Source organism: Leucopleurus acutus (assembly GCF_964270905.1).
Source record: "Leucopleurus acutus genome assembly, chromosome: 3".
NCBI lineage: Eukaryota > Metazoa > Chordata > Mammalia > Artiodactyla > Delphinidae > Leucopleurus > Leucopleurus acutus.
Genome location: NC_139145.1, coordinates 5,885,761 through 5,900,431, shown reverse-complemented (window position 1 = coordinate 5,900,431; position 14,671 = coordinate 5,885,761). Strand labels below are relative to the sequence as shown.

The window sequence follows — 14,671 nt, the reverse complement described above, 5'->3', positions numbered from 1 at the left end:
CTCCCAAACTTTGGTCGAAATTAAGACCGAAAGGGAGGGGATTGTAACAGGATGAGGCACTTTGTGCTGTAGGAAAATTGGCAGAACTGGCCCTCGGATAGACAGGGATTTCCAGGAGACAATTTTATGAACTCAGTTTCTTGCATCATCCCATCCTTAGGAAACCACTAAAACCATTAACTAAGATATCTGTTCCTCGAGAACAGCAGCAACCTTCTACCAAGATGAGTACTCAAATATGAAATATGAAAAAGAATATATATGTATAACTGAGTCACTTTGCTGTATAGCAGAAATTAACACGACATTGTAAATCAACTATACTTCGATAAAATTAAAAAAAAAAAAAGATGAGGGACTTCCCTGGTGGTCCAGTGGTTAAGACTCTGTGCTTCTAAATCAGGGAGCGTGGGTTCCATCCCTGGTTGGGGAACTAAGATCCCACATGCCACGTGGTGCGGCCAAAAATAAAAAATTTAAAGTTAAAATTAAAAAAATTAATAAAAAGATGACTGCTCGATTGCACGAACCCCCCTTCTCCAAAATCACATCTATACTGGCCTCCTTTACCTCTTCGGAACAGCCCTCAGAGCTCTCTGAGAGACTGTCTCCCGGGTTATAATGCTCAGGTTGGCTCCAATAAAAATTTTCCGTTTCTTTCTTAGATTGACTATTGATGAGTTTTTTCGTCGCATGAACGAGCGATGCACAGGAGATGCATGGGGCTGAACAGAGATGTGGGAAGTAGCAAGGATTGGGGGTGATTGAAGCCGGGCGGTGGTACAGAGGTGAAGGGAGAGGTCCTAAGGGGAAACTGAGGCCTGTGGGGGATGGGGGGTGGGGGGGAGGAGGGCCAAGTCCAGCCCTCCTCCCCTCCTCCAGCAGGAGGGCTGCTGGAGGAGGACCCTGCTTCTGTCCATCAAGCCCTCTTTGGAAACAGTTCTGCAGAAGACCGGTAGAGGGCGTACGTGTGTGTCTGTATGACCGTGTACTTGCGCGTGTGCGTGTGTGTTGCATATCTGTGGTGTGTGTCTCTGTGCGTTTTATGTATGTTTCGGTACACTTATATGTGCATTTGTGTTTATGTGTGCATGTGATTACGTTGTGTGTATCTGTGTGCACATTGAGTGCGTCTATCTTGCATCTGTAGTCCCACTGTGTGTTGTCTCTGTGTGTTTAAGTTGTGTGTGTGTGCTGTGTGTACCTCTGTGCATTTCTGTGTATTTGTCTGTGTCTGTGTCTATCTATGTGTATGCGTTGTGTATGTGTGTGGTTTGGTGGTATCCTGTGGTCTGTATCTTTGTGTGTGTGCTGTGTAGATGCCTCTGGGTTGTGTCTGTGTGCACGTGGGGCATGTGCAGTTTTGCATTGTGTAGGTATCTGTGGTTGGACAGTACTGTTTGTCCGTGTGTCTGAATCTTTTTTTTTGTTTTTGCAGTACACGGGCCTCTCACTGTTGTGGCCTCTCCCGCTGTGGAGCACAGGCTCCGGATGCGCAGGCTCAGCGGCCATGGCTCACGGGCCCAGCCGCTCCGCGGCATGTGGGATCTTCCCGGACCGGGGCACAAACCCGTGTCCCCTGCATCAGCAGGTGGACTCTCAACCACTGCGCCACCAGGGAAGCCCTGTCTGAATCTTTGTATGTGTGTTGTGTGGATGTCTTTGCATGTCGATTTGTGCTTTTGTGGTGTGTGTGTGTGTGTGTGTGTGTGTGTGTGTGTGTGTGTGTGTGTGTGTGTTGTGTGGGCGTCTAAGTTGAGTCTTGGCAGGAACCTAGCATCACGCAAGCCGTCGAGTCCCAGTTAGAACATGTAGGGCCACTGGGCACCACTATGGCCTAGGGCTGGGGCGCCTGGGCCTGCAGAGTTGTCAGAAGCTCGGAAACTCCAGATTCCATCACAGGCCCAGCCTCTATCCAGAACCCCGTCCTGTGGCCTCCCCGCAGCCCAGCAGGACTTGTTCCCAAACTTTCTCCTCCTCGTTCCTGTGTCCTCACCGCCCAGCTGTCCACCCACACTGGTCATTTTCCATAGCATCTTCCAAGCACCCACCCCCACGTCCCTCCCATCATAAAGGCTATCTCATCTCAAACCTACCTGCTTCTCTCCATCCCCATTGCCACTGCTCCAGGCCACCTCCTCTGGCTCCTGGACGAGGTGACAGCCCCCTGCAGTGTCCCCACCCCCCACCTGGCCTCCATGGAAGTCCCACAGGGTCCCCACCCCCCAGGCCTCCTGCCATCTTCGCCCACCCAGTGGCCCCCAGTGACTTCTCTCTGTTGCCCACCTGACAACTTTCTCCCCTGCTAAAAATGTTCCTCGTCTGTCACTCAGCAAAACGTGCAGTGGGTTCAGGTCCCCACAATTAGCCCTGATCAAGGTTGAGAGGGACATTTGGGGGCCCAGAATGAACAGCCTCAGGCCACCAGCGTCATTCATTCAGTAGACATGTACTGAGGGCTACCTGTCCTCAAGCTGGGGACACAGCATGACAGATGAGGTAACACGGTGCCTGCTCTCTTGCAGTGCACGGTCCGGGGACATTCCAGCCAGGTCCCTCCCTGCTCGGTGGACAGCCTGGCCTAGTCCTGGTTGGTAGGTGGAACACGGGGGCACAGGTGGACGTCTTCCTGAGAGGCAGAGCATCAAGCCTGGAGTTGGAAAGCAGCCCATCCAGGAGTTTGGCCCAGGGCGTTCCGCCACCGAGAATCCCTGGGCACAGTGGTTGAGAGTCCGCCTGCTGATGCAGAGGACACGGGTTCGTGCCCCGGTCCGGCAAGATCCCACGTGCCGCGGAGCGGCTGGGCCCGTGAGCCATGGCCGCTGAGCCTGCGCGTCCGGAGCCTGTGCTCCGCAACGGGAGAGGCCGCAGCAGTGAGAGGCCCGCGTACCGCAAAAAAACAAAAAAACACACACTTGTTCAGGTCTTGGCCAAGGGCGTGGTGGGGGGAAGCGAAAATGTGAAGAAATTTTCCCCTCCAAAGTCCTGAAGGGCTTTCATTGGAGTGGCGGGAAGTGTGAAGAGTGATCAAGAGACCAAGGGTGGTGGGCAAAAGGGCAGTTTGCCTGAAATGTAGTTATTTTCCTTTGTCAACAAAGAACGTGTGTTCAGGTAATGGGATCATGTGTTTAGAGATGAACCGCAAACTATTTTAAGCACCCAGCTGACTTTCAAGTGAGCCTGCCTGTTTCCCCTTGAGAACCAGGTCTCTAAGGCCAGGGTTCTCAAAGTGCGGCCCCTGGAGATCCTAGGAACTTGTTAGAGATGCAAATCCCCGGCTCACCCCAGACCTGCAGCATTGGAAACTCTTGGGGGGTGGAGGGGGGCAGCCGCCCCAGTTTGCCCACAGGAATCCCCTGGGGACCTTGCTAAAATGCAGACTCTGAGTGGTTGGTCTGGGGTGGGCCTGAGGGTCTGCATTTCCGACAGGCTCCTGGAGGATGCTGACACTGAGGTCCGGGACCACACTTCTGAGTAGCAAGGGTCTAAAAAAAAAAAAAAAGGGTTGGGGACTTCCTTAGTGGCGCAGTGGTTAAGAATCCGCCTGCCAACGCAGGGGACACGGCTTCGAGCCCTGGTCCGGGAAGGTCCCACATGCCGCGGAGCAACTAAGCCCGTGCGCCACAACTACTGAGCCCGCGTGCCATAACTACTGAAGCCCGTGCGCCTAGAGCCCGTGCTCTGCTACAAGAGAAGCCACCGCAGTGAGAAGCCCGCACGCCACAACTAGAGAAAGCCCGTGTGCAGCAACGAAGACCCAACACAGCCAAAAATAAAATAAATAATAAATTAAAAAAAAAAAAGGTGTGGAGGGTTGACAACCAACCACCCTCTGTTTTCTAGACACACAGCTACACCCACTCCTTAACCTACTGCTGTCTACAGCACAAAGTAGTTGCACAGAGGCTGCTGGGTGCAAACTGTTCACCCTCTGGTCCTTTACAGAAAAAGTGTGCCAGCCCCTGGTCTAAAGGAGGCTCCCTTGGCCTGATCCCTCCACCCTGATACCCCCCCCCCCCACTTCCTCAGCCGAGGGATGGCCTCCAACTCCGATTCCAGAAGGTGCCAGCATTATTCCTACTGCAGCCATACCAGCAGCTCCTTGGGCCTGGTTTATCTTCCCTCTGCCCCCACCCCACCTCCCCATTGTACTATAAACACGCTTGGGGGGGGGGTCTTCCCTGGTGGCCCAGTGGTTAAGACTCCACGCTCCCAACGCAGGGGGCCCGGGTTCGATCCCCGGTCAGGGAACTAGATCCCGCGGGCCGCAACTAAAAGATCCCGCGTGCCGCAACTAAGACCCTGGTGCAGCCAAATAAATAAATAAAATATTAAAAATAATAATAAATAAACACGCTTGGGCCTTGGCATCCCTCAGCAGCCTGAGGCAGGGGCCTGGGTCAAGGTGGGTGTTTTTGTTGTTTGGCCGCGCTGCGGGGCTTGTGGGGTCTTAGTTCCCTGACCAGGGATTGAACCCGCACCCTCGGCAGTGAAAGTGTCAAAGCGCCGAGTCCTAACCACTGCACCGCCAGGGAATTCCCGGGTCAAGGTGTTGAGCGGATCTCTCGAGGCCCTCACACAAGACACAAGACACGCTTGGGAAGGGGGCTATCTTCATCCTTTATCGGAGGGAGGGGGGGCGAAATCAGCGGCCCTCCAGGGCCCGGTCTCGGGCGATGACCGCCTCCTCGAACTTGATCATGAGCGTGGTGCCCTTGTGCCAGTGCGCCGTGACCTTGGCGGGGAAGCCACTGTGCGTGAGCACCGCCTCCACGATGCCAGCCGTGAAGCTGGCGCAGTTGAGCGTGCTGTTCTCCTTGGGCACGGAGATGTAGGTGTTGATGAGCGGCTCCCGCTCGATGATGTAAAAGGTGCGGGCGTCGTCATTGGCCTGCTCCAGCTTGTCGGCCTCCTTGCCGAAGAGCGCCTTCCACACGGCGCCCTTAACGAAGAGCAGGGCGCCCAGCACCTTGGTTTCGCGCCGGGCGCCCTTTTCGCGAGCCACCAGCGCATCCAGAACGCGGGCGCCCACCTGGCGGCCTAGCGCGGCCAGGCGAGCCTGCAGCTCCGCCACAGAGAAGACGCGGCTCTGGCAGTGCTGCACCAGCTCGGAGAAGAGGAGCGCGAAGGCGCTCAGGCTCACCTCGGTGCGCGGCCGGGCCAGCGCGCGCTCCAGCAGCGCCGACTTCCCGCGCGTGAAGCGCGCCTCCATGCCGCCGCTGCCCTGCGGGGAGACGAGAAAACGTGGGTGTCAGAGGCGGGAAGGAGCCCCTCTCTACCACCTCCCTTGTGCGCTCCATCAGTGATTTCCCACGTGGGAAGAGATGAGTAGAAGGAAAGGAGGTACCCACCTGCGCGTAAAGCATACCTCCGTTACGCCTAGCCAGCCACGGCCAAACGGGAGACGGGGTAGGCTTGTACCCTAGGCTAGGAGAGGATTTCGGAGGGAGGCGGGTGGAGGGGGAAGGTGGGAGGAGAGACAAGAGGGGGAACAGAAGGGGGCGCTCGAAACCACCCCCCTCGAGTTCCAGGTGACCCTTGTGCGTTCAAAGCACCGTCCTAAGCCCTCCGCCGCCTGTACGAGTAACCAGAAAACTAGTGCGCGGGGAGGGGGGCGTCAAACCTAGGGCAGGAAGGGGACGAGGATGGGGGGGCCGTGAGCGTACACTGGCAGCTATCCCTCCCCCCGCCATGCGCTCCAGCAGCAACAGCGCTGACTTCCCTGGGTGAAGAGAACTTCCCTGCCTCTCCCCTGCGGAGTCAGAGAAACTGGGAGAGAGGAGTAGGGGGTGTGTGGAGACCAACGGCCAGAAGAGTTGGGAGCTTGGGGAACAGGCAAGACACATGGAGCAAGCCAGGAGAGGATGTTGGGAACCCTTCCAAACCCGCACCCTCGGGCAGCACCAATTTGTCATGCACGAAGCATGCCTCTTTGAGTGGGCCTGCGTTTGTAAAAAGACTGGGGGGGGGGCGGCCAGAGAAGGCGTTGGGAACACCCCACCCGCATGCTTTCCAGAAAGGTAGCTGCACCGTGGAAGGAGGGAGGGGGAGGACTGTCGGATCCGGGGGTTATAGGGGAGCCAGGAAGCGGCGCAGTGATCCTCCCATCACAGGGCGTGAAGCCACAGCTGTCGGTGGCGAGAGACCCGGAAGGGGGTTGCTGGGAGAAAATCCCTAAGAGGTGCTGAGACCAAAAAAACCCAAAAAAAATGTGGATCAGCGATGGGAATGGCAGCGGATGGGGCGGGAGGGGGGGAATCCCAAGGGCTCTGAGACACACACTCCCCTGCTAAGGGTGGGGTCGGGAGGGGTAACTGAGAACCCCGCCCCACTACGCAGGGTCCTGGCCAGAAGCCGGAAGGGTCTGGGGATGCTGAGAGGGTCCCAACCAGGTCTGCGTGGGGGATGAAAAGACCAGGAATCTCAGGAGCTCCAGGACGCCCCTGCCCCGGTGCGCAGCTGCCTACATGGGGGCCGCCCAGCGCGCGAGAGGGGAGGGGGAGTGTTGAGACCCCTCCACCCGCCTGCCATAGGGTTGGTGAGCTAAGCCGTGGAAAGACCGAGATCCCGCGACCCCGGCCCCGGCGTGGACCAGGCAGAGGGACCGGGAAGGAGCCCACCCTCCTCGTGGTCCCCCGGGGTGGGCCGAAGAGGGATTCCGGGGATCGTGGACGCCGAGACCCTGACCCAGGACCCAAAGACCCGCGGAGAGGGGTTGGGGAGCGGACGCGGCACGGCGCCGGGAAGGGTGGTGGCGGGCGGGGTCTCACCGGGACTTGCGGCAGCCGATTCGGCCGAGCTGCTTTACGGCGCCGCAAAAGGGCCGGCGTGCGCAGGCGTCGAGGCGGGACGGGCGGGGCGCGCTCTGTGATTCCCGAGAGTGGCCGCACGGCGGCGCGCGTGTCCGTGCGGCCCTACAGAGGGGTGCGGCCCGGGCCAGGGGCCTCGCTGGCCTTGGTTGGCCCGTGATCTGTCTGGGACAGTGGCACGGGTCGTCCATCTGCTCAGGAGCACACATTTGTTGATGGGCACACGTCTCTGTCTTGGGACCATGTGCGTCCTTGGGCATATGTCTACTTGTCTCGGGGGCACACGTATGCCCATGCACACACACTCACCTGTCTTAGGGACACACATATGTCCATGCGAACATGTCCACTTGTCTTAGGGTCCATGCGCATGTCCGTGGGCACAAGTTCTCAGAGGACGTACATCCATGAGCCGTGGGCATAGTACACTTAAGGGCATGTGCCCTTATGAATACATGCCCTGTGGACAGATACATTCCCGAGCACAGTACATACTCAGGGCCTCATACATTCGTGGGCCCATGAACACTTAGGGAGACATTGGACATCTCAGACCACAGACCCTCATGGGCACACACTCAGCGGCGCAGGGACTCAGTCGCTCCCAGGGTACACATTCATGGACACACTGGGACCCACTGCAGACATTGGTTCTCATGCCCCCTCGTGCCCCCAGGGTTCCTGGCATTACGTCCACGTGTTCACCGTGTGACCTTTCTCATTCTCCGAGTCTGAACACTTACAGACCCTCCCTACCAGGTTCCAAAGCTCCCCAGCCACACCAATAACAGATCTGAAAGCCGCGTTGTTTCCCCTTGGCCTTTATCATCATGAATCACGGAATGTGAGTGCAGAAACAAATGCACACATGCGGGTCCACGCTCTGAACACCCTCAGTGGCATAATCAGGCACACTCGTGTTGACACACACCTGTTCAGGCCGGCACAGAATGACAGGTGGGTGTGACAGGGCACACACCCACAATTACAGTGATACATTCCCATGGTGTGCCCACCCCACCCATTCACGCCTCCATCACACAACATTCCGCAGGACACACATGTGTTTACACTGAAATGGGCACGTGTAACACGTGTCACCAACACCCACACCCACAGTGACACACTTCTGTGGTCGCCACAGCCACCCACGGTGACACGCATTACACTCACAACACGCCGCAATACACGTGTGCATCACATGTGCAGTGACATAGGGGTGCACACCATACTTGCTGTGACTCCCACCTTCAACATTCACCCATAACACCTTCCTGTGGGAAACACGGAAATACCCACCCTCCATGAAGTGCTTACCCCGACACACGAGCACATAGGCGCACACGCAACTCCACAACACATTCACCAAGACACGTGATTTTCTACACGTGGGATAAAGCGCAGCTTCAGACCAGGCTGGGAGCCCTATTTTCCATCTTCACTGAGAGGTGCTATCTTGTCCTCCGAGGTGTAGCCAGGGCTTTGATGTCTTTTCTTTTATTGAGGTGTGGGCTCTGCGGGGCGGGGGCGGGGGCGAAGGGTGGAGATCCGAGGTCAGACAGATCCCACTCTTGAAAGAGAATCTGGGGCCAAATCCAAGGGGGCCCCTCCTCCGCCCCCCCTGGGCCCAGCTTACTTGCATTTGGCATCTTCAGCGTCTGGAGGATTTTCTGTAATGTAGTCCTGATTTGGTTCATGTCTGAGGCTGGGGAGAGACGGGAAAAAGCGGAAGTGGGGCTTTCTTAGCTTTACTGGAAGACTTCTCCCTGCCCGGCCCCCAACGTGGGGTGCCACACAGCCCATGTACTTGGAGTTCTCATGCATTTATATACTCCCCAAGCGACTTGGAGGGTGACGTCCATCACCTCTCCAAACCTTGTGCTCTGGAAGGGCGGGACCCTTGCTGTCCCCTCCCCCGACTCCCCAGCACCCAGCCCAATATTGGGCATGGAGGCAAATTCGCCCAGTGGAGATCTATAAGGGCACCTGTCGCCAGCGTCTTCAGTTTCTGGTTCCCTTCATGGACCTTGCTCTTGACCGCGTCAATGCCCTGCTTGACATCGTTCCAGCGCTTCTTCTCCTCGTCCTGGCACTCTCCCACCGAAAGAGAGACTGAGGGTGTGGGTCAGGGATGTCTGTGTCACCTCTGCTCTCCCTACCCCCACCCCGACCCAGGTCCTTCCCTCACCCTTCTGGAGCTCCGTTCTCAAGACCAGCAGCTCCTGGGACATCTTGGAATCTGTTCAAGTGGGGAGGCAAGAAAACCTTAGAATCGCCTCAGGTCTGCAGTTGGGAGCAGCACTGGACCGCCCCAGCTCCTGGGAACCCCTCCACACTGCCCCAGCCCCTTCCTCCACCACCAAAACAGAACAAAACACCTCACTCACTCTTCACCAGGACACAGGCTAAGAGGACGACGCAGGACAGAGCGAGGAGAACATACAGACTCATCGTGGCTCTAGGCAACCAATGGGGGACCTGGGCAGGGTCGGAGGCTGGCTTGGACTGGGCTGGAACAGGGGTAGAGGCAGGACAGGTCATCTCCAGGGCCCAACACTGCCACTCAGACCATCAACACTGACTGTAACACCGGCGACAGCTCTTCACCTATACCCACTGTTCCCGATACCATAAGCAGCTGTGGCCATCAACAACACTGCCACCAACATGCACCCTGGCCAGTGCCACAAGCAACTATCGCTAACACTGTCACCATCATGCCCCCCTTAACATCCCTGTCACCAACACCCACCAACATCAATGCCCGTTGTTGCCAGCACTGTTTCCATCACCAGGACCTCATGAGCACCCTCATCAGCTCTATCTAGGTGGTTCTGTCCCGATCCACTACGTGGTTCCCTACTCACCGTCACCAACACCCAGACCTTCACCAGCACCTCCGCCGGCACCATCACACCATCATCATCACCACCTCCTCAAAGCCACCCCCCCACCGCTGTCCCACACAAGACTTGATGTCAGCACACCCCACCCCATTGGCCCTGACCTCCAAACACGGCCCCTTGTCCCTCCCACGGGCCCCTCCCAAGGCTGTGTGATGTGGGCTAGTGGGCGGCTGCTTACTCTTATTCTTGGGTGGTGAGTGACTGCCCTTTGGCTGGTGCTGGGTTTTGAAGGTGATATTCTCATAGGCAGGGTCATCTGCACCTGTGGGCAGGTCAGTGAGAGGGATTGAAGAAAACTGCCGAGAGCGCTGGGGCAGGGGTGAGGGTGGGAGAGGGGCCTCAGACGACTTGGTTCATGGAACACTGCACTCAGCAAGCTTCTGGGTGTAAAGATAAGGAGTGGGGAACTGAGATCTCCATCTTGATTAAGTGGAGAGGATGTGAGTGAACACTTGGGTGATAAACAGACACACACACACTTTGGGTGGGGGAAGGAACCCTCTGGCCCCCGCTTTCAGCTCTGTACCTCTCCCCTCCCCACCCAAGGTGTCTAACCTTCATTGGCTGGGGACCCCCGTTTCTTGTTTTTGAAGGCTGCCGCCTGCATCTTGATCTCCTGGTTCATGGAGCTCTCCTCAGCCTCCGTAGTCCCCAGCCTACCAATTTGTCTACACACAACCCCACCCACTAGAAAGTGTCTGGGAAGATGAGGAAGTCTCTGGGTTGGGGTGGAGGAGAGGAAAGAGAGGTCAGCCTCCTCTTTTCAGGGATGCAGGACCCTCCCACCCTGGGACATTCTCACCCCAACCTAGAGAGGGATCTTAGGAGACCAGTGGTCTCAGGGGGGACCAAGAAGAGATGCCCATAGACCCAGAAACAGAATCGGACGGTCAGGAACTTGCAATATACAAATGTATCAAATCAACATGTTGTACATCGTAAACTTATGCAATGTCATATGTCGATTATGTTCAATAAAATAATTTTTCTTAAAAAAGAGGATGGTCAGGAACTTTACAGGAAGCTGTGTGTGTGTGTGTGTGTGTGTGTGTCTACCTGGATAAACCTCGTCCTCCCATCTCCTCTTGCTCTCATGGGAAATGCTGTGGCACCCCAGAGTCCCACCTTTGGGGGCAGGGGCATCCAGCCTTGGAGGCAGGATTCCTAGGTCCCCACACCTACCTTCCCTCTGCCCTAGTCCCACCCCTCAGCTGAGAAGTTCTACTTCTTCAAGGCCCCTTGGAGGAGAGGAACGGATATGAGGCAATGGGACTAACCACAGGAACTCCACCCCTACATTTGGGACTGATGCCAGACATCACCTTGACCTAACCCTGGAAGTAGTTCCTCCTCCACCTGGAGACCCCTGACAGAGAAACACTCAGAAACACACCCAGCCTCATCCACACATCTGCTCGCCTACCCAGACCCACACACGCACTTGCACACACACACTCCTGAATACCCCCAGTCGCATATCTGTTCACGTGTACACATGGCATGCTCATTTGCATGCTTATACATATTCATGAGCTCACACTGTCTCCACTCTGTCTAGGTGTCTTAAATCTCTCTTTGTGTCTATCTGACCTTGAGAACTGGGGATTAAAATGAGACAAAGTACATAAGGAATTTTTTCTTTAAGTCTAGAGAGGTGCCTTCTGATAGACTATAATGTGGATTTTTGGCAGGGTTTTTAAAAATTGAAGTATAGTCGGTTTATAATATTATGTTAGTTTCAGGTGTACAGCATAGTGACTCAATATTTTTATAGACTATACTCCAGGGCTATATTTCCCTGTGCTGTACCATATATCCTTGTTGCTTATCTACTTTATACATAGTAGTTTGTATCTCTTAATCCCTTAAGCATACATTGTCCCTTCCCCTTCTCTCTCCCCACTAGTAACCACTAGTTTGTTCTCTATATCTGTGAGTCTGTTTCTGTTTTTTAATATACGTTCATTAAAAAAAAATTTTTTTAGATTCCACATACAAGTGATAACATACAGTATTTGTCTTTCCCTGTCTGGCTTATTTCACTAAGCATAATACCCTCCAAGTCCATCCACGTTGTTGCAAATGGCAGAATTTCATCCTTTTGCATGGTTGAGTAATATTCCATTGTGTGTATGTATGTGTGTATATATGTATATTTATATACATATATACACACATATATATCACATCTTCTTTATCCATTCATCTGTTGATGGACACTTGGGTTGCTTCTATATCTCGGCTATGAACATTGGGGTACATTTATCTTTTCAAATTAGTGTTTTCAATTTTTTGGATATATACCCAGGAGTGGAATTTCTGGATCATATATTAGTTCTATTTTTAGTTTTTTGAGGAACCACCACAATGTTTTGCATTGTGGCTGGACCAATTTACATTCCTACCAACAGTGTAGAAGGGTTCTGCCTTCTCCACATCCTTGCCAACATTTGTTATTTGTAGGCTTTTAAATAAAAGCCATTCTGATAAGTTCAGGGGTTATCTCACTGTGGTTTTAATTTACATTTCTTTAATAATTAGTGATGTTGAGCATCTTTTTATGTGCCCATTAGCCATCTGTATGTCTTCTTTGGAAAGATGTCTATTCAGGTTTTCAGACGATTTTTTAATCAGTTGTTTGTGAACCACATGTTTATTGAGATAGTTTACCTTTTTTGGGGGGGGTACTAAGTCTTCAAAACCAAACATGTATTTACACTTAAGGCACATTTCAACTTGGACTGGCTACATTTCACTGCCATATTGGACAGTGCTGGTCTAGAATATTGTAATTTTCTCCTGTTACTGAACTCAGGTTTGGCATATCACCACTCAAAAGCCGATACTCGAGAGACAAGTGTTGGTTGAAAAGAAAAGGTTGCTTTATTCAGGAGGCCAGCAACCTGGGGAGAAGGCAGACTCATGTCCAAAAGACATCTCCCAGCTGCCGATCAGGGGGCAAAAGCTTTTCAGGGGTGGATAGATGGAGGGAGGGGGCTACATGCAGAAACAGTAGAGTCGGCTCCGACAATCACCTTGAAGTTGTTCATGCAGTGGTCTGATCAATGTCATCTGGATTGTTTTAAGTACAATTAATCTTCAGTTCCAGGGTTGGTTTGTTCCCATTTCCTTGAGGCCAGTTCTCAAAATTGCGTAAGATGCGGCAGCTTATGTCATGGCTACAGTCTGGTCATCACGTAGTTAACTTCCCCCACCTGGTAGGGGTTTTGGTATCCACTAAGCAGCTCAAAGCCTATGGCTCAGAATATTATCTATAGCCCTTGAGGAGGAACTAAAGGTCCTGACTTTGCTTAATGGCAAAACTATTATTTTGTCCTGTTTGACTGTTTTTCTTTGGTTCTGCATTTTTTCATTTCTCTGATTAAATTTATTCTTTGGCTAAAGTTTTTCTACAGACAAGAGGCAGGCAGAGGACATGGGGGGAGGTGGTGTCTGTCCTGGGAAGGCCCCGTAGGGTCCTGCTCTGTTACACTCCCTTTGGAAAAAATAAGTTTAAAACTTTCTATGTGTGGAAAGTGAGTGTGTTTTAGGTTTAAAATATGTGATTAAATTCTAGATAACTTTGGAATGGTCCCCGAGATCTGGCTGGTGAGGATAATGTTCTCTTTCCTAAAGTATTGCCAATCTTGTCTGTTCAAGGACGATCAATTTAATAGTGATTAGATGCCAGCTCCTCCAACTCTTCTTACAAAGAAGTCAGCCATTGAGAGATGTGACCCCGCCCCTGCTGATGTAAGAGCTACAGAAGAGATGGACCAATGGGGAACTGGCTCTGCTCTGATGGACAGGCATAGGGGGCGGGGCCGTGGCATTACACATTTCCCTGGCTCCAGCCCTGTGGACTTTGAGAAAAAGGTAGCCCCGGAACTGGAAATCCATAAGCAACCAGGTCATGGTGGCCTAAGAGGGCTCCATGGGGTTGCCTGACCAGATCCTTTCACGGAGCAACAGTCTCAATTTTCTTTTAAGAAAGAAAATGTGTCCTAACCAGGTATTGGTTTAGGGTGAGCACATGGTCCAGGCCCAGCCAATCAAAGTCCAAAATTTGGCAAAGGGGTGGGCAAGATGAGCCAGACTCAACCAATGAGACTCAGGCCAGAGGCTTTAGGGATTCTTTTGTTTGCTTGCATACTTTGGTTGTGCCGGCATGCAGGCGGGATCTAGTTTCCTGACCAGGGATTGAACCTGGGCCCCCTGCATTGGGAGCACGCAGTGTTACCTACTGGACCACCAGGGAAGTCCCCAAGCCTGAGGCTTTTATTGGATTAACCAGGACAAAGGGCATTCTCTCTTTTTTCCCCCTCTGTCAGACTGCCAGGATATAAGTCTGGTGCTGTGACAGGGGAGAACTTGCTTGAGAGGGAAGCCAGCACTACGGAGAGCAGACCTGACACGGAGTCGGGTCCTGGAGACATTATCTGAGACCCTAGATCCAGCCATACCTGAGTCTGTTGTTCTAAGCCTGAGCCCCTCAGTTACATAATCCAGAAATGTCCTTCCACTTTTGCTCGAGCTAGCTTGACGGGGGATCTGCGGCACCTGCAACTAGCACAATCTTGACTACTACAGGGGGCTGGGCAGTTGGCACATGAAGAAAGAGGCTTAAGAAGGGGCTTTGCCTGTCGAAGTCTGCACTCTGAGACAGGAGGATGACTGTGTTGGAACTGAGACCTCTAAAAGGCTCTTCTTGGGGTCCAGATACAGGTGGACAATTGTGGGTCTTGGAGACAAAGAGGCATTCGCATCAGGGTCAGGGGACAGCGAGGGAGCAGGATGGACAAGGTACTACGCTCGCCCTCTCTGGTCCTTAACGCTCTTCTGACTCAGTGGTCCCACTCCAACCCCATGGCCAAGATGGGGTTAGGAGGGAGGACCTGGGAGGGGAATCCCTGGATTGGGGTCTGGTGGGCTCCATGGGCACCAGAAGTGTTTGTG

General features: G+C 53.6%; 2 protein-coding genes across 3 annotated transcripts; both read right to left on the bottom strand.

Annotated features, from left to right (window-relative positions):
• Positions 1–3,718: 3,718 nt before the first annotated feature.
• TRAPPC5 (trafficking protein particle complex subunit 5) lies at positions 3,719–6,813 on the bottom strand. Of its 2 annotated transcripts, XM_082835319.1 has the most exons (3): positions 6,771–6,784; positions 5,352–5,427; positions 3,719–5,224 (listed from the first exon to the last, which is right to left on the bottom strand). In XM_082835319.1, exons 2-3 carry the CDS (start codon positions 5,364–5,366, stop codon positions 4,646–4,648), a joined length of 594 nt encoding a protein of 197 aa, XP_082691445.1. In that variant the 5' UTR covers positions 5,367–5,427; positions 6,771–6,784; the 3' UTR covers positions 3,719–4,645. The 2 variants fall into 2 exon arrangements, with proteins under 2 accessions (XP_082691445.1, XP_082691446.1); XM_082835320.1 differs by lacking the exon at positions 5,352–5,427 and having other exon boundaries at positions 6,771–6,813.
• An 819-nt stretch (positions 6,814–7,632) lies between these two features.
• MCEMP1 (mast cell expressed membrane protein 1) lies at positions 7,633–10,365 on the bottom strand. The gene is made up of 7 exons (XM_082835167.1): positions 10,271–10,365; positions 9,894–9,977; positions 9,197–9,319; positions 8,998–9,048; positions 8,796–8,921; positions 8,446–8,514; positions 7,633–8,323 (listed from the first exon to the last, which is right to left on the bottom strand). The coding sequence occupies exons 1-7, from the start codon at positions 10,338–10,340 to the stop codon at positions 8,307–8,309; spliced, it is 540 nt and encodes a 179-aa protein (XP_082691293.1). The 5' UTR covers positions 10,341–10,365; the 3' UTR covers positions 7,633–8,306.
• Between the last annotated feature and the right edge of the window lie 4,306 nt (positions 10,366–14,671).

Coding starts and splice junctions, on each gene's coding strand:
- MCEMP1 (XM_082835167.1), bottom strand. CDS start 10,340: ATGAACCAGGAGATCAAGATGCAGGCGGCAGCCTTCAAAAACAAGAAA. Junction 9,320..9,893: donor CTCACCACCCAAGAATAAGA/GTAAGCAGCCGC, acceptor CCCCTGTTCCAG/CCCAGTCCAAGCCAGCCTCC. Junction 8,922..8,997: donor GAGAACGGAGCTCCAGAAGG/GTGAGGGAAGGA, acceptor CCACACCCTCAG/TCTCTCTTTCGGTGGGAGAG.